The 22,050-nt window shown below is 38.5% G+C and overlaps 1 protein-coding gene across 1 annotated transcript in view; it reads left to right on the forward strand.

Annotated features, from left to right (window-relative positions):
• LOC127420859 (rap guanine nucleotide exchange factor 5-like) overlaps positions 1-22,050 on the forward strand; it is an 83,153-nt gene that overhangs the window by 38,878 nt on the left and 22,225 nt on the right. The window contains exons 9-11 of the mRNA XM_051663440.1: positions 3,698-3,826; positions 21,119-21,249; positions 21,898-21,998. Coding sequence (XP_051519400.1) covers positions 3,698-3,826; positions 21,119-21,249; positions 21,898-21,998 — 361 coding nt within the window. The remainder of the gene's footprint in view (positions 1-3,697; positions 3,827-21,118; positions 21,250-21,897; positions 21,999-22,050) is intronic.

Raw genomic sequence — 22,050 nt, forward strand, 5'->3', positions numbered from 1 at the left:
TAAAGAATATATAAATAATATAATAAAATAATAATAATAATAATTATTATTATTATTATTGTTATATTATTATTTTATAATAATAACTTAATAGGCCTATCCGAGGCATATTTTATATACAGAAACTATAAATGTAAGAGAGTTACATTTTAATATTAGTTTTGACACACTTCCTGTTTAAGACACGCCCACATCTGGTTCTATCCAAATACAGAAACAGATACAGATAATTTAGTCATAGTAACAAATACAGATACAGATAATGGCTTCGCTGCACACCCCTAGTGTGTATATGTGTGTGCGTGTGTTAAGTGAAGCAGGTCAGGATCTGATTAGTTCTCCTCTGTGGTTACCATCAACCCAGAGTCTGGATGATCATGACCCCACTAATTACAGTCAAGTTTATTACAGCTTTGACCAGTCTCTCTCTGTCTTTAACTTTTTATCTTTCTCATCTTCCTATCTACATTTCCTTGTTTCTTTTGTCAGCTCTGTAGATTAAATTGGATTCTCAGTGAGATTTTTACGTTTTCTTTAAAAAATGTGAGTGGTGCTTGCACATGCAAAACTCATTGCCTTGATGCTAGTGTGTTGTGGGTGGTTGCTAGGGCATTGCTATACAGTTGGTTGTCTGTGTGATTTTAGTTTGTGACCATGTGATCGCTTAAGTGTTCTGAGTGTTTTTTTGTGTGTTGCTTTGTGGTTTTACTGTAAGTGGTTTTTAGTATGTTGCTACAGTATGCGGTTGCTAGGATGTTCTGGTTATTAGTGTGTTGCTATGCTGTTGCTAGGGTGTTCTGTGTGGTTTTTAGCATGTTGTGATGCTTTTGCTTATTAGCGTATTGCTAAGTGTTTTTTATTGTGTTGCTATGTACTTGCTAGGGTGTTCTCTAGTGTTGCTATGGGGATATTAGGGCTTTCTGGGTGTTTTTTTTTTTTTTTTTTTTTTTTGCCGTGTTGCTATGTGGTTGCTAGGCAGTTATGGGTGGTTTTTAATGTATTGTTATGTGGTGGCCAGGGTGTTCTGGGTGGTTATTAGCGTGTTGCTATATGGTCACTAGGGTGTTATTGGTGTTTTTTTTTTTTTTTTGCCTATTGCTTTGTGGTTGCTAGGGTGTCTTGAATGTTTTTTTGTGATGCTATGTGGTTGCTGAGCTGTTCTACTATAGGTGGTTTTTCAGTGTGTTGCTATGTGGTTGCTAGTATGTTCTGAGTGTTTTTTGTGTTACTTTTGCTGATTAGCGTATTGCTATGTGCTTGCTAGGGTGTTCAGAGTGTTTTTTAGTGTGTTGCTATATAGTTGCTAGGGTGTTCTGGGTGGTTACTAGTGTTTCTATGGGGTTATTGGGGTTTTCTGGGTGGTTTGAGCATGTTGCTACAGTATGTGGTTGCTAAGGTGTTAGAGGTGGTTTGTAATGTGTTGCTATGTGGTTGCTAGGCAGTTCTGGGTGGTTTTATCATGCATGTTGCTATGTCTTACCAGAGAGTTATGGTTGTTTTTGAGCATGTTGCTATGTGGTTGCTAGGGTGTTCTGGGTGGTTTTCATTGTGTTGCTATGTGGTTGCTAGGGTGTTCTGTGTGTGTGTTTTTTTTTTGTTGTTGTTGTTGTTGCTATATGGTTGCTGTGGTGTTCTACTTTAAGTGGTTGTTAGTGTGTGACTATGTGTTTGCTAGGGTATTTGTAGCATGTTGCTATGTTGTTGCTAGGGTGTTCTGGTGGTTATTAGTGTGTTGCTATGCATTTGCTAGGGTGATCTGTGTGGTTTTTAGCATGCTGCGATGCTTTTGCTTATTAGTGTATTGCTATGTGGTTGCTAGGGTGTTCAGAATGCTTTTTTGTACGTTATGTAGTTGCTAGTGTGTTTTGGGTGGTTACTAGCCTTGCTATGGCATTATTAGGGTGTTCTGGGTGGTTTTAGCATGTTGCTACAGTATGTTGTTGCTAGGGTGTTATTGGTGGTTTGTTGCATGTTGCTATGTGGTTGCTAGGCTGTTTTGGGTGGTTTACAGCATGTTGCTATGTGGTTGCTAGAGCGTTATGGTTGTTTTTTAGTATGTTGCTATGTGGTTGCTAGGGTGTTCTGGGTGGTTTTCAGTGTAATGCTTTGTGGTTGTTAGGGTAGTACTTTGGGTGAGAGATTTGTTTAAATCACTAACCCTACGAATGAGCAATAGTAATTGTGATGTTTGCATTGGCAAATGCCACTGACTAGAGAAATGCTAGAGAATGAGCAATGCTTTATTTACATCAATAATTGTAAAACACAAATCTGTACTAATCGCCACCAGATAAAAACTTCCCTGGCAATCGAGAACTTGTCCCTCTCTCTCTCTCTCTCTTTGATAGAAGGAAGTGAGTATTGTGAGAGGAGGGTCTGCTAGTTATCGTCCGAGTCCGGCTGTCTCTCTTTGTTTATGTACTTAGCAGTGTGTTTTGATTGGCTAAAATAACTAAGTATTTCCTCTTATCAACCCACAATACCCCTGACACACAATGCCATCCCAAACCAGCACAGGCAGGATGAAAGTAGAACAGACCCACAAATTTATAAAAACATTCCAGGAAATAAGCTCATGAATATGTCATGATAAACTCTGTATTCCTTTAACCCAGTTACACTGGGGTAATAGTGACAATGAAATATTAACTCAGAAAGATCACATGACCAAACGTACACTACATCAGTGAGTGAGCCATTATTTATCTACAGTGAATTTAATTGAATAGTGTATGAAATAGACAGACCTACCGTGAGCTCAGAGGTTATTAATTGATGGGATATGCTTCAGCTGAAGCCATCAGTTCATCAAGTCATTTAGACTTTATTTTTTAAAAACAGTGTTTAACACCAGAATTCCTGGTGAAGAACTACATTACCCATAATCCTTAAGAAAGCTCCACCAATCAGAGAATCGCAGCAAACTAACCACGGCAAAAGAGCTCTGCATCAATCGCCCATTCCCATGATGCACTGTGAATGATGTAATCGAGTTGCTCTCTGTGCATATATCTGATTATTTTGAAACATAATTTATATGATTATAAGTATAGAAACAATCTAACAACTTAGTTAATAGTTGTAGGTTTTTCCATTGTTTTTAATTGATTGATACTGTAGTCCATTCCGTCTACAATGGGAAAAATACTTCCAGAACCATGACAGCTGTAAAAATGGGTGGCTGAAAAAACATGCATAACATTTATAATATTAACAAAGCATATAAAATACTTATAGTACAGAACAATATATACAATTGAAAATATTGCAAATAACTAATGTGAAAATGAAGGGGACATTTTAAAAACAGACAAGGAAAATTAGAATACAATGAGAATTTAAATACAAAACATGGATTTAAGTGATAAATTACGTCTCTTTTTCTCTAAGGAGTAGATGTTGTCATGATTTTTTCCCGCCGCTTTATGGGTGGAGCCACATGGACACACCTCTCTCTCTCTTTCAAACACACTCACACACGTTTATAGTTTCTAACAGAGGAAACACACTCTCAGATGTACTCTACCCCAGTCAGAGGGGATATTATCAAAATGAATGAGAGAAAAGAGTGCTGTTCTTTTCTGTTTCATACACAATAGTTCTCTGCATCCTAAAACTCTGTGTCTGGACTTTATCTGGTGTGATGTCGTGGGGTTGTGGGTTAAAGTATCTCTTCTCTCTGCCTCCCAATTTCCAGCAGGCAGGCGTCTGTGCTCTCCGAGCTCCCGATGACTTCTCGCGATTAGAGGTGGTCCAGCGACTGGCCAAGGACGGGTATCGGTTCCTTCAGAACCAGAATTACCGGCTCCCGGAACGTTCCGCACAGGTAAGACTGCAACTGATCTTATAATAGTGTTTGTTGGCATGGTAACAGCAGGTAAGGGGTCACGATATGAGGTCAGGTGTGAGTGATTATGGGTGACTATTTTCTTCAGATCTGCTGCGTTGCTGAATTTTAAAACGGGTATTTTACATGCTGGAATATGTTTTGTAAATCATAGTGTAACTCAAACCTCATTCATTGAGAATCAGCGTGGCTGGACTTGTTTCAACAATCTCTCTCTGTCTGTCTTCTCCTCTTCACTGTAGTTTGTGGTTGTCTGACATGGAGTGTGTGTAGCGAGCGTTTAACTGTGTTTGGGGAGTCAGAGGGTGTCCTCGTTTTCCTCTTAAGTGATTAAACTTTTCTCATTACTAATGTCTCTCACAAGCCGTGCTCAAATATCTGTAATTTACCCCCTCATGGTAAAGAAAGACAATTTGCGGCTCATTTTGTGGTTTTCAGGGTTGAAGATTCATCTTTTGGTTAACCATAAGATACGAGTCTGACTGGTCTGTGACCAAACTATTGGTTGCTACCAGCTTCCTTTTGAGGATTTCTGATGAAGAACTCCTTTGGGTAACTGTGTAGACTTTACATTTAAATAACGCTGTTGTGGTGGAAGTATGCAAGCATTTAGCTGACACTTTTATCCAGAATAAATTCGAGTTTTTTGCAGGTCCAATGTCCTTGAAGTAACTTGGGGTCAAAGGAATAGTTGGAAAAAATTCTATTAACATTTATTCACCCTCAAGTTGTTTCAAATAAAAAATGACTTTCTATTGTTTGTGAAACGCAAAAGGAAAAATATTGAAGAATATTCTAGAAATAGTGACAAGCAAATAGTGATCATTAGGTCATTAAAATTATCTTAAAAGCATAAAACTTGTGTGCAATATGGGTCATTGACAAATAAGGTTGTCCAAAGTGCTAAAAATGAGAAATTTTAAAAAAAAAAATCTAGTTTAGGGCCTGAGTAGCTCAGCGAGTAAAGACGTTGACTACCACCCCTGGAGTCGTGAGTTTGAATCCAGAGCGTGCTGAGTGACTCCAGTCAGGCTTCCTAAGCAACCAAATTGGCCTGGTTGCTAGGGAGGGTAGAGTCACATGGGGTAACCTCCTCGTGGTCACTATAATGTGGTTCTCGCTCTCGGTGGGGCGCGTGGTGAGTTGTGTGTGGATGCCGCGGAGAATAGCGTGAAGCCTCCACACGCGCTGCATCTCTGCAGTAACGCACTCAACAAGTCACGTGATAAGATGCGCAGATTGACGGTCTCAGACGAGGAGGCAACTGAGATTCGTCCTCCGCCACCCGGATTGAGGCGAGTCACTACGCCACCACAAGGACTTAGAGCGCATTGGGAACTGGGCATTCCAGATCGGGGAGAAAAGGGGAGAAACGTGGCTCACCTTATCACGTGGCTTGTTGAACACGTTGCCACAGAGAGAGGCTTCACGCCATCCACCGCGGCATCCACGCTCAACTCACCACGTGCCCCACCGAGAACAAACCACATTATAGTGACCACGAGGAGGTTACCCCATGTGACTCTACCCTCCCTAACAACCGGGCCAATTTAGTTGCTTAGGAGACCTGGCTGGAGTCACTCAGCACACCCTGGGATTCGAACTAGTGAACTAGTGAACTCCAGGGGTGGTAGCCAGCGTCTTTTAAAGCAGACAGTATAGATCTGAAGAAAACGTTGTTTACTACTATGAAAATTTAAACAACATTAATGAACAGGAGAAATGGTCTGTAAATTAGCTTATGATTGATAAGTATAGTTTAAAAGGACACACTTTATATTAGGTGTCTTTAACTACTATGTAGTTAAGCATTTGATACAATGTACAGAGTGGCCCAAAAAAACCCGGGGCCATTATGTTTGATTGCTCATATCTTAAAAATGCATAAAGGCGTTTGCACGATTTTTGGCATACTTCAATGACTTGCTACAAATAAATAAATAAGCAAATCGTTTGTCCCAAAAAAAAAAAAAAATGGGGCCACATGGCGAAAGAGAAGCACATAAGTTTGCTGCCATTGAAAACTTAGATAAACGATTTATTTATTTATTTGTAGCATGTTGTTGCTCACGATGACGTCACAGTGAGGCCATTTTGTTGTTTACAAAAAGTCGTTGAAGTATGCCAAAAATCATGCAAACGCCTTTATGCATTTTTAAGATATAAGCAATCAAGCATAGTGGCCCTGCTTTTTTTGGGCCACCCTGTAGTTAATATGTACATATTTGTTGTTACTTTGTACTTTTGTAGTTTTATAGTACCTACCAGCATTTAATTACATCTCTAGTTACACTGTTATCCTTACCAGTATCTCTAACCCCAAACACTAACCTACCCATATCTTAACCTCAGTAGCAGCAAATGTGAATCTTGTGAGAATTTTGCAGTACAGCATTTAGTTACATAATAAATACATTTGTATTGTATGTATTTTAATGCTAGTACATAGTAGTTAAAGACACCTTATGTAAAGTGGGACCGGTTATAATAAGTGTAATAATGGTAAACAAAGTGTTACTTTAAAGACATAGCATTTTAACATAAATAGGTAGGAATTATTATAATAATGTAGCATGCTACTTTTTAAAATGAATGTTTCCCAACATGTTTGACAGTGATACATTTCTGCAAATAGTTCATCTGAACTGGATCTGTCTCTTTGAATTGGACTCTGAGCCAGAGAAATGACACAATTCAGCTCAAGTTTGATTTGGACCAAAAAGTTGCATTGTTTCTTTTCCCCTGGTTCAGTGCCATGTGGTTTTATCCCAGACTCCGAAGAGGCCTTATGTAAGCCAGGGTCACGTCTAGAGACTCCGAGACTCCAGTGGGTTCTGCTAACAACGACACTTGTATGCATTTCGAAAGCCAATTCCCAAATGCCGACGGACTAGAGATTCATCCGTCTATCTTTTTCCTAAAAAGATCTTCATGCGCCTTTGTAATCGAATCATTTCCAGAGTTAAATAATAGGATTTCCTCTCCTGAAACCCTGTACACTGAGCCAGGGGGTGTGCCATGAGTTTAAGTGGGGTTTTTGAGTGTGTTTGCATTGTTTTAGTCTTGTTGCATTGTTTGGAGTTAAGAGTATGTCCTGTCAGGACATAGGAATGTGAGAGTTTTCTGCTTAACTTAAAAGGATAGCAACCCTTTATATATATATATATATATATATATATATATAAATCATATGGTGCTGTGGAAAAGTATTTTCCCCCGATTTCTTTTGTTTTTGTGTGTATCTCATACTAAATTGTTTCAAAAATTCAAACAAAATCTAACATAAAACAATGGCAATCTGAGTAAACACAGAATACAGTTTTTAAAAAAGTTATCCAATACCAACTGGGCATCAAACCTTTTGGGAGAATGTTCTGTGGACTGATGAGTCGAAAGTGGAACTGTTTGGAAGACAGGGGTCCCATTACATCTGGCGTAAATCAAACACAGAATTCCACAAAAAGAACATCAATCCTACGGTCAAGCATGGTGGTGATGTGACGGTGTGGGGATGCTTTGCTGCTTCAGGGCGACTTGCAATAATTGAGGGAAACATGAATTCTGCTCTCTACCAGAAAATCCTAAAGGAGAACGTCTGGTCATCAGTCCATGAGTTGAAGCTCAAGCACAACTGGATTATGCAGCAAGACAATCATCCAAAGCACAGGAGTAAGTCCACCTCTGAATGGCTCAAAAGAAGCTAAATTAAAGTTTTGGAGTGGCCTAGTCAAAGTCCTGACTTGAACCCGATTGAGATGCTGTGGCAGGACCTGAAATGGGCAGTTCATGCTCGAAAACCCTCCAATGTGGCTGAACTAAAGCAGTTCTGCAAAGAAGAGTGAGCCAAAATTCCACCACAGCGATGTGAAAGACTGATCTCCAGTTATCAGAAGCGTTTGGTTGAAGTTGTTGCTGCTAAAGGTGGCACAACCAGCTATTAAATTTAAGGGGGCAGTTAGTTTTTCACATGGGTGATATAGGTGTTGGATAACATATTTGCTTCAATAAAATATATATATATATATATATATATATATATATATATATATATATATATATATATATATATATATATATGTGTTTACTCAGGTTGCCTTTGTTTTATGTTATATCTCGTTTGAAGTTAAGCAGAAAATACACATACATTGCACACACAAGTGAGTTCAAATCTGGCACACTGAGTCACTCTGTGTTCAAGAACACAGGAAGGGAGCATTGAGTGCTTCCTGTTGGAGTGCCATTAAAATCTTTCGCCTTTCCTTTTTGCGGACTGGTTTACGTCAGCGAGTTACTGGGTCTCTCAACTCGTTCTCCACCCATCGTGTGAAAGAACGGCAACCCTTGACCCACAGCACCGAGCAGGACAGGTGGAGACCGTTACTTTAACACAAACTCTGTTCTGGTGATCCTTGATAACTGCAGACTGTTATTGGTAATGCAATAAATATGGTTTTATATTTCGACACAAATGGTATCCTTTGATTTTGGCCTGTTCTGTCAACGCAAAGCAAATTATTTGGGTGCCTCTATGTACATTTAGTCATTTAGCAGATGGTTTTATCCAAAGAGACATACAAATGTGGAACATAAGCAATTTGTCATGCAAAAGTCAACAATATCTGCAGTATCACACCAGAGGGTTTCATTCTCTAACATTCATTAAAGACTAGATTATAACATGTTCTGAAGAAAATGTGAGTGGTTGCCAATGCAAAAGATGCTAGGGTGTTGTGAGTTGTTGCCACGGCATTGCTATGCGGTTGCTTGGGTGTTCTGGCTGGATAGGTTGTTACTTTCTGGCCAAAGCTGAAAAAGTTTATGCCCAAGTGTAAACACTGCAAAAGAATTGTTAAATAAATAAATACGAATAAATGATTAATTTTCTTAATCGGTGTCTTTGGCTTGTTTTCCTGTAAAAATATCTAAATAAAATTAAAACAAGATACATTTACTTAAGAAGTAATATTGCATAAGATATTAAGACATCTTGAATTCACTCGTTCACTGGTTCATATAGTCCTGGAGCGCATTAAGGTAAACGGATTTGGCGTGCTGTAACTGAGGGGCTCGAGCTCAGGACTGGGCTTGAGCTCTGAGATCCCCTCTCTGGACTATCTGACTAAAGCAAGAAATGGAAAGACAATTTTGAAATAGTAATTGGTAGGCATGGTAGCATGAAATGTAAAGGTGGAGATGGGGAGGTGCGAAGGCAGCTGCTTATATATTCTCGGGATATGATTGGCAGGCCTATATGAACAAGCACTTCCCGAACTTACATGTGGAACATCATTTAAGTTTATTTTCTTACCACATTAGCAAATACATTTGTTTTTTTTAAGCAAAAACCACACTAGATTTTTTTGGAGAGATTTATGCTTAAAGCAAGTCTTAAAGGAATACTTCACCCAAAAAGGAAAATTCTGTCATTATTTTCTCACCATCATGTTGTTCCAAGTCTGTAGTACTTTCTTTCTTTCGTGGAACACAAAAGGACATTATAAGCACTAGGTCTGTGCAGTTAATTGTAATCGCAATAAAATCTCGATATTAGCATTTGCAACTTATAAATCACAGCAAGCCGCAATTTTATTTATTTATTTATTTATTTATTTATCGATCTATTTTGCGATGTTTAATTTGCCATTCTTATTGGTGCACTAAAAAGGTGAAGAAACAGAACAAAAATCATGAAGGTGATTAAAAGGTAGCCTAAAGAAAAACAAAAAGGCACAAAGAAATAACTCTATCATCTATTATTTATGCAAAGACAATTTTTACCTTCACGAAATGTGATTTTGAACATTGCCAAAAGTGCATTTAAAACTGCAACTGCAATTTATATACATAAAATATCGATCAAGCCTTGTTAGCATGTTAGAATGTTAGACTGCGTCACCATTCAGTTTCATTTCATTGCTTTTTTTGCCCATACAATGAAAGTGAATGGTGACTCATGCTAAATAATTCATTGTGTGTTCCACAGAAGACAGTTATATGAGTTTGGAATAACGTAAGTACATGATGACAAAATCTTCAGTTTTGGGTAAACTATCCCTTTAATTTCTTATGCAACTTTGTCTTGCTTGGTAAGGAAATTCTACTGCTGGTTTTAAAGGTGAAGAAGAGAGAGAGGAAGAGTAAAGCAGACAGAGGTTTGGATTGTATGGATGTACTTTATCTGCAGGGAGGCAGGAGGAGACGTTCAGGTGATGAGATCATGTCGTGGAGAACAAGAATGGGTGGTTTCCAGCAGAACCAGAGGATGGGAATTCCAGTGAGAAAATAGGATTGAGATTATCTGATTTTGTCTGATAAGGTCTGTCTGTTGTAATCTGATGTGATTGATGTTCAGATATAGTGTGATTGTGTGTTGGTGGTTCTAGGACGGTCCGTCGTTGAGCACTAACTGAGCACTCGTTATTACACATCGTTATTACCACAGACTCCTAAAAAAAAGAGAATCTTTACTATTTAAAAAAAATATACGTTTTATAATTTTGTCCCCGCATATTGTGTAAGAACTCAACGAAACCAAACCAAACACTCACAGCCGACCACAGCAAAATCACTGCTTTCATGTGTTTGTTTTTTTAGTTATATAACGTATTCACACTGTAGCCAGCTAAACGTCTGACTGCAGATTGCAAAAAAGGAATGTGTAAAAAAAAATGTTGAGAACCAAATTGTTTGTGTGTGTGTTTAATTGACATTTATATATGGCCTGTCCACAATGGTTTTGTGTAGTTCTGTTTTCGCCTAAGTGCAAGTACTCTATCACTGGCGCGGTAACTCCCCAGAGAGACCCTTGTTGATTTTGGAAAGGCTCGAGAGAAATATGGTCACCGCAGATAAACTATTTGTTATCATCTGCATCGCTAACATTTTTTCCCAGCAGCATCTGGGACCCTGTTTGTTAATCTAGGTGTTTTTCTGTGGCATTACATAACTACAGTAAAATCATATTAATGTTTCCGTCAGGCTGCTTTTTATCAACACATTTGTAGGGAGGAGTAGAATAATCTTGATTGACGCTGATCTGATGGCCACGTTTGTTTTGGAACAATCTGGAGCTGTTGGGAATGTTTGGGAAGCATTCCATGTTTGTTCCAGTTTTAATAATTTGCTCTCAGGAGGGAGAGTATTTTTGGAATGCTGAGGAGTTTTTTTGGGGGCTGCGAACTCTGTTAAGTAGGTTGTCCGCTGTTGCGTCAGAGTTCACCCCGTGACTTAGTCAGAGGTCAAGGGTTGTCATGTTCTTAACCCCCTCCCTGCATCCGATATGCGTACTTCCCTTTACTTGTGATTAAACTGTTTATTTTAGGCCGTGTCTGTTAGCTTTAAAATCATCTATATGCTAGTGTAGTACTAAATGTTTATAAACATTTAAAATTTGCAGTCTCACTACATCACAAAGCTGCTGAGAAATTGTCCAATCAAATGCTTTCTAGAACGAGAACATACCCTCCCCCTACATCAGCTCAGCACTCATGACTGTGTTTTATTAGTTTTTTAATTAATTTTATTCATTATACTGTAAGTTTTTGCTCAAAAACACATCGTAAAACCATCAAGACGGCAAATTGAAAATTACTTCGGATATTAAACTGTTTTAAAACTCGTAAACAAAGTTGAAGTTGGTTCAACTTTTGTTGTTTTTAAATGTGCTTTATAAATAAAGTTGACTTGACCTAGATGCGCTGAAGCGTTGGATGCGAGAAGCAGCGCTATTTCGGTATAAAAAGGGATGTGTGCATGGCTTTGCTGGACTGCGACGTAAACTCAAGCCTATTGCCTATTTTTTTTAATGGATAAGCTGTTCAACATGTCCCAACTCAACTTCATATATCAATTAGAAATACTTCAACACACCAAAGAAAACTGCACTCGTCAAGGCAGTTCACGGGGACTTTAACAACACGTACATTTAGAAAAAGTCAACTTTAAACTGCATTTTAATGAGGAAAGACAAAATCTCCAAAAATGTTGTTTTAAGATTGCATCTTGTTGACATCAATGCTATCCTAAATTGAGTTTCATTAGCTCAAATCAAGCAAAAACAATTAACAACAACATCAACAACAACAAAAACACTATTTTTCAGGCTGGTGCAGCTCATGCGCATTTGAACTGTAAAGGCCGAAACATACTTTACGCAAATACTTGAATGCAGACGCCTCCTGCTATGCAAGCTCGTTTGTTAGATCGCAGTTCATAACACAACGCAAGGATGCGCTGCATTCTCAAAGTTGCCACAAGGGGCACTATAGCGGACATTACTATGAGTTTTCTCTTTCAAGTTAACTACTGTTATGGCGGAGCGAAAATTTGAATAGAAAAGTGCTGAGCAAGTAAGGTAAAGTCAATAAATTGATAGTGTAACGGGAGCCAGCTGGTACATCATAGCTGTGTGGTATGTATAAACCTCACTCTCCTGGCATCAAGAGGCGCACTTGCGACTGATGCTAGTTCTTCCAGTACACAATACAAAAGTATAGGAATTCGGATGCAGCTTCTGTGTTTGTCTATCTGACGGCAGATAATCCATCTGTTTCCTGGCGGTCTGGTAATTGACAGCCGACTCCTGCTGCGCCCCAGCATCCTTCACTCTACAGGAGGGCGTGTAAAATAACCAATCATCGCTCAGAGTCTCTCGAGGGCCTGAGACAGGCAGCGTTCTCTTGACTGAAGGTTGTTCAGGGATTAAGGCAGTGTGTGTGTGTGTGTTTTACTTTGAATTGCTAGCGGAAATTGTATATTTTTGGTGAACATGTTCCTTTGCAGGGTCGAGTAATTGAACCAGAACATTTTGTAACCATAACTGTCCATCTGACGCATTAGACCAACAATTAAACATGAATGGAAATAATATAATAAATAGGTTATGTTCAGTGATATGGAAATAAAACTATTAAATACATGCAATTTCATTAAAACAATTAAACAAACAATATTTTGTCTTTAAAGCCACTTTTTGTATTGTCTATTTGCTTTACCTGTCTCTCTCTCTCTCTCTCTCTCTCTCTCTCTCTCTCTCTCTCTCTCTCTATATATATATATATATATATATATATATATATATATATGGACAAAAGTATTGGGACACCTACACATTACACCTACAGGAGCTTTTATGACATCCCATTCTAAATCCATAGGCATTAATATCGAGTTGGTCCCCCCTTTGCAGCTATAACAGCTTCCACTCTTCTGGGAAGGCTATCTACAAGATTTTGGAGTGTGTCTGTTGGAATTTTTGCCCATTCTTCCAGAAGAGCATTTGTGAGGTCAGACACTAATGTTGGACGAGAGGGCCTGGCTCGCAATCTCCGTTCTAGTTCATTCCAAAGGTGTTCGATAGGGTTGAGGTCAGGACTCTGTGTGGGCCAGACAAGTTCTTCCACACCAAACTCATCCAACCATGCCTTTATGGACTTTGTTTTGTGGGGCACAGTCATGCTGGAACAGAAAAGGACCTGCCCCAAACTGTTTCCACAAAGTGGGAAGCATAGAATTTTCCAAAATGTCTTGGTAAGCTGTGGCATTAACATTTCAGAAAATTCTATGCTTCCCACTTTGTGGAAACAGTTTGGGGCAGGTCCTTTTCTGTTCCAGCATGACTGTGCCCCAGTGCACAAAACAAAGTCCATAAAGGCATGGTTGGATGAGTTTGGTGTGGAAGAACTTGTCTGGCCCACACAGAGCCCTGACCTCAACCCTATCGAACACCTTTGGAATGAACTAGAATGGAGATTGCGAGTCAGGCCCTCTCGTCCAACATCAGTGTCTGACCTCACAAATGCTCTTCTGGAAGAATGGGCAAAAATTCCAACAGACACACTCCAAAATCTTGTAGATAGCCTTCCCAGAAGAGTGGAAGCTGTTATAGCTGCAAAGGGGGGGACCAACTCGATATTAATGCCTATGGATTTAGAATGGGATGTCATAAAAGCTCCTGTAGGTGTAATGTGTAGGTGTCCCAATACTTTAATAATAAGTAAATATTGATATGCGATTAATTGCGATTAATTCGATTAATTAATCGACACATCATGTAATTTAATTTAATTTTATGTATTGACAGCCCTCATTTTTTGTTATTTCTGATTTATTATTTATAAACACCAGGAGTCCTCAAGCATGACAACGTATTCTTTTAGTTGCGTTTTCCGAAATAATTTTGCATGTTCAAAGTCCAGTGTGACGCTAGCTTTGCAATTAAAAGAGTCAGGGTGCGTTCCATCCAGAAGTGATCATCCCTATGCATTCCCTTTCCTTCGAAGACTTTACCATCCACTCTGAGAGCTTTGAAAGGCTAAAAGGTGTGGGGCTCAAAAATAAGGGTCATTCAGAACTCATTTTTTAAGACATTTTTATTGGAAATTCTGTTTGAAGCAATCTTACAGCATGACTATCATAATTGTTCCCCCTTTCAAAGTGTCCATTGAAGGGTGATATATCCCATTTGGAATGCAGTCTCAGTCGCTGCTTGTTCTATTCCAGAACGTAGGCGTATTAGCTGGACCAGCCTGAAAACTACAGGGTGTTTTGTAATAATTTGAGCTAAAGTGTAACGTTGCGCTGTTGGCACTGGCAATGACAAAGACAAAGACAAATTGAAGAGCCCAAGTACAATTTATTAAACGAAAGTGGACTCCAATAAAACCCTAACTATAAACTTGAAGCATAAACATGAACTTGACATGAACTTGACATGAACTTGACATGAACAGCGTACCAAACATATACAATACTTGACAAAGGACAATGGAAAACTTGAGGGTTTAAATACATGGTCATGGGAGAACAAACCAATGAACAACCAGAACTCTAAACAAGATAGTTAAACAATAAACCATTGAAAACAAGACACATGAACATGTAGGGAAAACAGGAATCACATGACTAGGGAACCACATGACATGAACCAGGAACTAGAATTTTCAAAATAAAAGACAGGAAATACAAGAATCAACTAAATACACATGCCATGAAGCACAATTCATGATGTCAATGTTGTTAGATTCCATTACTGATTTGGAATATGTTAAATGCAAAACATAACCATCGCAAGACATTTTGGAAATTTCTGTCTTTCCTTATTCAAGTAGATTTAGAAAATAGCTCCTTGGGAGCGTAGCCAATGTGGCTGCCAAATTACCCGACTTGCCTTAAAGTGACTTTGGTAATATCTGTCAGGTAGTGACATTCCAGTAAAACTCACTTTCAACAGCTTTTGGGTAATTTGGGAAAAGTATGTCATGCAAACAATATCCCACATTTATCACACATCGCATTTCTTCTATATAGTGCTAATACATCTCACACTTGTATTGGTAGTAGACTACTAAATGGACAGAGCGTGTTTTTCACACGTGTGTGCACACTTGCAGTTAGGGGTATGAACTGCTTAGAAGTCCTTCATTAAAACACGCCGTTACCTGCATTACTCCGCCCACCTGCTCCCAGACAGACAGTCACGCATGTGTGGGTGGAGCTTATGATCTTACTCACCTGTAAAGGTGCTCATTAGTAAATGAATGAATCATGATGCACAGGATGCATGCTTGGCTGGTAGTATGGAACACACAAGCACAGAGCAGGAAACATCTGTTTCATTAAATGACTTGTTTAATACCATGACTCAAGCAGGACATCTGGTCTGATTTTATTTCTAAATTTACCTGCTGTCGTTGTGATTTATTAAAAGGTTTCTCTTTATATTTGCACCTGTATGCCATTAACACTCTTAAACCAGAGTCAAATATGAAAACACAAATGCGAATGCTTGGCCAACACATTTGCAAGTGTGCAGTGCATTTTGTCCTAAAGAACATACTTACGTGCTTGTGTTACTGTGGTGATAACAAACCTCAGTACTCAAGGGGGTGATGGAGTTACCTTCAAATGTCTGAGCCAAAAATATTGCGATGGGCGAAAGGTGCCTTTCATTGTTCCTGGCAGACTTCTCTGCCTTACAGGCTCCATATGGTTAGGATAAGGGTGGGGGCGAGGTTAGGGCATCTGCCACCTGCCAGGAACAACCGTGGCCCCTTTGTACAATGGGCCATAAATATCGATATGTGTTTATTCAGGTTGCTAGATATAAACATGTCGACAGCTAATTTGACTAACGTGTGGAGCTAGATTCTCTTCAGACTGTTGCTCTGCCATTAAAGTAGAGAACCTGAAAGAAAAAACTGACCGAATTGCATTCTATGGCACATTTCGGAATGCAGTGATGCTTAAAATTGGGGCCACATCCACACTAATATGTTTTCAGTTGAAAACTCAGTTTTCAATTTTCTAATCTTATCACTTTCTAAAGTATGTGTAATGGAGAGCGTTTTCGAAACACTCCATTTTTTGTGGAGGAAAATGGCTTTCTAGTGTGGATGAGGGGCATAAATGTAGTCAATTTAATATGTTTTCAAATGGAAATGTATAAGTGTGGACTTGAGTTTGCATTGCTAGATTAACATACTTTTGTAGAATGTGATCTAAATGATATCTGTATTACATACAACATGCAACTTGAGGTTTTTGACAAATTAAAAATGGATCGTGCACCAATGGCTACCATTTAACCTAATATATATATATAAAAAAAAAAAAAAACAATTAGCAGTATATGATGTATACTATGCAGTATTCAGTAAGTTTTAAGCTGTATTTCATTCTAACCAAAGCCTGTTCCATGCATGAAACTCCATGGTGTAGAACAGTCTGATAAGACCAGAGAGACAGCAGCATTTCAAACATAAAGTCGTTTGATGTAACAGACATGCAGCCTTTGTTTAGTGTGTGTGGGGGTGCTTTTGAATATGTGTATTGTGATTCACACCTGTGTGGCAGGGGCAGGTGTGTGCGTGTGTGCAAGAGACATTTCAGATATTCTTAATCCTTTTCTTGCCTTTCATCTTTTTCAAACACTGCTGTACAGACCTTTCAGAAAGTACCACACACACACACACACACACACACACACACACACACACAGCCGTATCAAAGCACAGCAGTGGTATCTCTTATTATGCAGGTCATTTAGAGTATTAGTCATAACTGTCTGATTCATTAGTTTATATTCATTGGCATTTGAGGCATTTCTGATGAGGCATTTGTGTGTGTTTGGTAGGGTTTGATTTTGGTAATGTTCCAAATTGCATACTACCATAATGCTTATAGTATGCATACAGTCCTATATTGTACTCAGTAAATATTGTGCACATTATGTGACAAATAGAGCGGGACAGTGCCTGCACTTTTTCAGCAGTCTTGGTTCCAGAAGTATTTTTTAGCATTTCTTTTTTCCATTTGGATTTTATGAAGTACTTCATAAAAGAGTTCTAAGCCATGAACCAAACCAACCAGCTCCGAGGTGAATCATAACATTACAAACTTTGATATAGAGCAAAAAAAAAGTATTTGATTGAAAAGTAGACACAAGTGTAAGGCAATGAACAATGAACTAATCCCATGAAACATTGAGAACGACATAATCGAATTAAGCAAACTTGATTCAAAATTGTTCATTATGAGTATGGAAACAATATATTTTAGTTTTATCGCAAAGTTGTACGATATTTGCAATATATAAGGGGCTCTATTTTTGTGAGTGACGAGAGATGACCGTGCACTACGTCTTATCCAATTTTCATGAGAGCGCTAATTCTGAGCACAATTTTCATGACTAGCACAAAGCGCAGGTGGCCATGGGTGGGAGTGTTTGCATTATCTGTGGGTGTATGCGCGCAAACTGTGGGTATATTGTATGTTAACGAAATGGCGTGAAGCGCAGTTTTCCTGAGTGGTAGGTTATTTCAGACCCATGTCTGTGTTCAGTTCAGTGTCTAAAATCAGTTCCTACATTTGCAGTTTGGAGATTTCACCGGCAGGTGGTAATAAAGTTCATTTCCAAACTCTGAAAATATAGTGGAACATCAGTTATGTCCTTGACAGCTGCCGATTTATTAAACACAAATTTATGAGATGTGTGTTAAACTATCTATATGTCATGGTTTATTTTTTAAATTATTATTATTATGTTTATATTTACAATTGTAAGTATGATTTAATTTACATTGTTATTTTTCCACCTGTTGTTGTAGATTGATTTTTAAGTCACTGCAAAAGAGGCCGGTGTAAGGATTTGGTTTGGATTGGGTATGATTTTTTGACCACTTTGTTATTTTAATTACATTTTCGTTTCTTTTAAAGTGTAATTAGAATTGTAAAATATTTTTGGTTAAATTTTTTTCGGTTTTCAACATCAAAATCAACTGGTAGAAGTGAAGTGCGTGCAGATACAATCACTGTTAATACTAGCTATGATTTGTGAGTCAGTAGATGAAAACTATTAATAATACTTACATTCTCTATAATTTAACGGAGCGCACATCCAAATTCTGCCAAGAATCACAGTTTCTATGCGTATAAATGGAGCGTGTCACTGTCATAGAAATATGCCTGACATTCAACAAGGATGCAGTAAATGCACAAAAACAAGAAAGTTCATATTTCATTGCATACAGTTAATGTACACTACCAACTTTTTAATGAATGTACTGTCTTTGTTTATATCGTTGGTGCTTGAAAGGGAATGGACTATATAATAGGATGCAGATGGTGCAATTACCGTAGAAGAACCTCCAAATTAAATTGCACTTGACCCAGCCCATCAATTTCGCCAAACCCACTTCCGCCTAGACTTAGCACATGCTTGTACGAAAATACCAAAAGTTCACGGCCATGCCCACTGACTTAGCGCTTATGGCTTAAAGCATAGCGCTGCGCTTAGTGCTAGCACTCTTAAAATAGGGCCCAGGAAGTTTGAGAGTGTAGAGAGAGCGGCTCAATTGCATCATTTACAGTGCGTCATTGAAGTGGGCGGTCGCTGCTGAGCTCTTTTGCTGCACTTTGTTCGCCACAATTTTCTGATTGGTGGATCTTCAAGATCAGGGGTAGTGTAGTGCTTCACCAGAAATGCTGCTACTAAACATGATTTCTACAAAATAAAGTTGAAATAATGCGGACTGATGCCGTCAACAGAAGCATATACCATCGAATTTCCGAGCTCACGGTAATTCTGTATTAAAAGATTTATAAATTATCATTAAAAATGTATTGACCAATCTAAACAATTTTTGCAATTTTTACTTTCAGAACCAGATTGTTGCGCTCTTTGTCAACCATGATTGTTAATATCTTTCTTTAGACTCTATTCAATCAGACTTTTGGGTACATGAATACTTATGTACATGTGATTTTTTTTTTTCGTTTTTTATTTTTAATAAATTTGCAAAGATTTCAAAGAAACTTCTTTCACATTGTCATTATGGGGTACGGTAGTGTTTGTAGAATTGAGGAAAATAATGAATTTAATCCATTTTGGAATAAGGCTGTAACATAACAAAATGTGGAAAAAGTGAAGCGCTGTGAATACTTTCCGGATGCACTGTATTTTTACACAAAATTGGATTATGAATGCAAAATAACTGTAAATATAACTGTATTTACTGTATTTTTGAGATAATAATTGGACACGACTTGCAAAATTCAACATGAAACGTACTTTATACTGCCTTTTTTTTTTTAAATAGTGCATGCAGAATGTAATAATAAACATATTAAACATTAGTTTGCAACATTTTCAGATAGCTGTATTTTAACTAAAAATGTCTTTACTTAAAGAGCACCTATTATGGTTTTTAAATGTGGCTAATTTTGTTTTAAAGGTCTCATACAATAGATTTACATGCATCCAAGGTCAAAAAACACTTTAATTAGCTCATAATTTAAATTGCACCATTACCTTTTTTTCCCAGTGTCAAAAACGACTCGTTCAATGATCCGTTCTAAAGGATTCATTCTAAACTCCTCCTTTCAGAGAGCCTACTCTGCTCTGATTGGTCAGATGTCCCAGTCTGTTGTGATTGGTCTACCGCTTAGTGTAGTGTTTGAGGGCGGGTCAAAGCTGTTCGCGAGCAGCCAATGAAGACCAGAGGCGGGTTTTTTGTTACCAAATTACGTAGGTTAGTACAGGAAGTAAGTCTGGAATTACTAACGACTCGTTTCAGGTGTTCAGAATCGGTTCGTTCTTTTGGGAGTCAATAACAACACTGGTCGTGCACTTTGATTTGTGAAACTTTGCAGACTTTTTTACATTCACAAACAGCTATATAGCACACTGCGTGAAAGGTAATATTTGAAAAACCGTAATAGGTGCTCTTTAAAACTGAGTAAATAAAGAGTCGAGAGACATAATGATAATAAAAAATGCTGATATTGCCTCTGATTCATTCCTCACACTAGAAATGGAAGGTCAAGCACATTGCATTGTGAGATACAGTATCTCACAGCGTGCTTTGGTTGTATACTGCACATTCAACTGTATTGGGTCATACGGATATTTTATGCCTAGTGTGAAAATTGACATATTGTGCATAATATTCGGCATACTGCACAGTTAGTATGATTAGTATGGTAGTATCTAGTATGGCACTCCCAGCTCTTATGTTTTGTTCTTGTGGTAAGGCTATTGTTGTGATTACTGCACCTCCTAATGTCTCTAAAAGAATTACAAGAGGATATGAACAGCCCTCCCTCTATTTCTCCCTAGTGACTAGTTCTGCTCAACTGAAACAAGGACTGAGAGAAAGAGAGAGTTTTTGAGCTTCTGTTTAAAATGTGTGATAAAATTTCAAGCAGAAACTTGTTTGTTGTGTTCGAATTACTTTGAATGTAATAAGGGTGATAGGAATATGCATGCACTGTCAATCTTGTCGTCATTGTATTTGACTGTAAACACGAATAGTTCGCTTATTTAATTAATTTGATTGCACCCTGAAAAAAAAAACTATTTCCAAAAAAGAAACAACATTGTTTTTCTTCTTTCATTTAAATTAGATTAAATGTAAACTTTTAGTCAATGTTTGAATGAGTAATTCTGCAATGAATATACAGTACAGTAGGCTCTAATTATTATCTAATACTGTAGCTACATCATTAGAAAGCAAAGACTTTCTTTACTTTAGTGCATAACTCAAAATGTGTTTATGGGTCAAAGTGACTGAGGGTGCATCCACTACTGTCTCGGCTACTGTGCACACTACTCCATTTTCGTAGGAAAACTCATTTTTCCATTTCTTAATGACATTGTTTTCCAAAGTGGTAGTAAAGAGCGTTAATGCATATAACCATCTTTTCGATAGTGATTTGGCGTGAATATAGTTTGGTGTGAACAGTCTGTAATCCTGTTGTATATTTCTCTCTCAGGCGCAGAGTGAGGGCGTGGTGCGTGTGTGTTTGAAGGAGAGAGGTCAGGACGTGTTGGTTCTCAAGCGAGTTCCATCAGATCCTTCGTTTCCACAAACGGCGGGAGTCAAAGATGAGGATGGTGATAAGAGGTGAGCAAGCTCCGCCCCTTATTCAATGCCTCCCCTTTTAATTACTTTGCTTTAAACACAGTTCTTTCCTCCAATCAGTGACTACCCTCCCCCTCTCTCTCTCTTTTCTGACACATTTCACATGTTTGCTTCCTTGTACACTGTCAGCTTGTAAAGGGAGCACAACCCTTTGACAACATACAATTTTTGGATTCATAGAAGGTGTTTGCATTCATACTGAAAGAGAAAGTGTTTGTTGCATCTTGTGCGTGTTTGTTGTTGTACAGTAAGTGATTGTCTGGAGTTTATCCAGCACACGGGGAATCGAGCTTCGCCGCATCTTAGGAACGGACACCCGCGGTGGGCATGACGTAGCGTGCGTGACGTAAGACGCGTTGGAATGGACAGCGCAAAACGGACCTGTCCGAAACTTAAACCTGTCACGCTTGTAGAAGAAGAGATAGATGATGATTGGGAATGTAGCAGCAGTTTTGAGGATGAAGATGAAAGGCTGACGTTTGATATTCCTCATTTTCGTTACATTGACGATGATGAAGTTGATGATGATTACGTTATAAACAGACAGCAGCACTGTAGCTCTTGTTCTACGTGTTCCTCCTCTGAGGAAGAGTACCCATCTGATTCTTCCTCCTCCGCTCTGTCCAACAGGTATGTCGTGGTGTCCGGAACGCCCCACAAGATCCTGGAGCACCTGCTAAGCGACCTTCGCCTGGATGAGCACCAGGGGGCGTCGGAGGGCAAAGAGGCGGGTGAGTGAACGGAACAATCTCTTTGGGTGAATTTTTGATTTCTTTGAAATGG

The sequence above is a fragment of the Myxocyprinus asiaticus genome, chromosome 30 (assembly GCF_019703515.2).
Source record: "Myxocyprinus asiaticus isolate MX2 ecotype Aquarium Trade chromosome 30, UBuf_Myxa_2, whole genome shotgun sequence".
NCBI lineage: Eukaryota > Metazoa > Chordata > Actinopteri > Cypriniformes > Catostomidae > Myxocyprinus > Myxocyprinus asiaticus.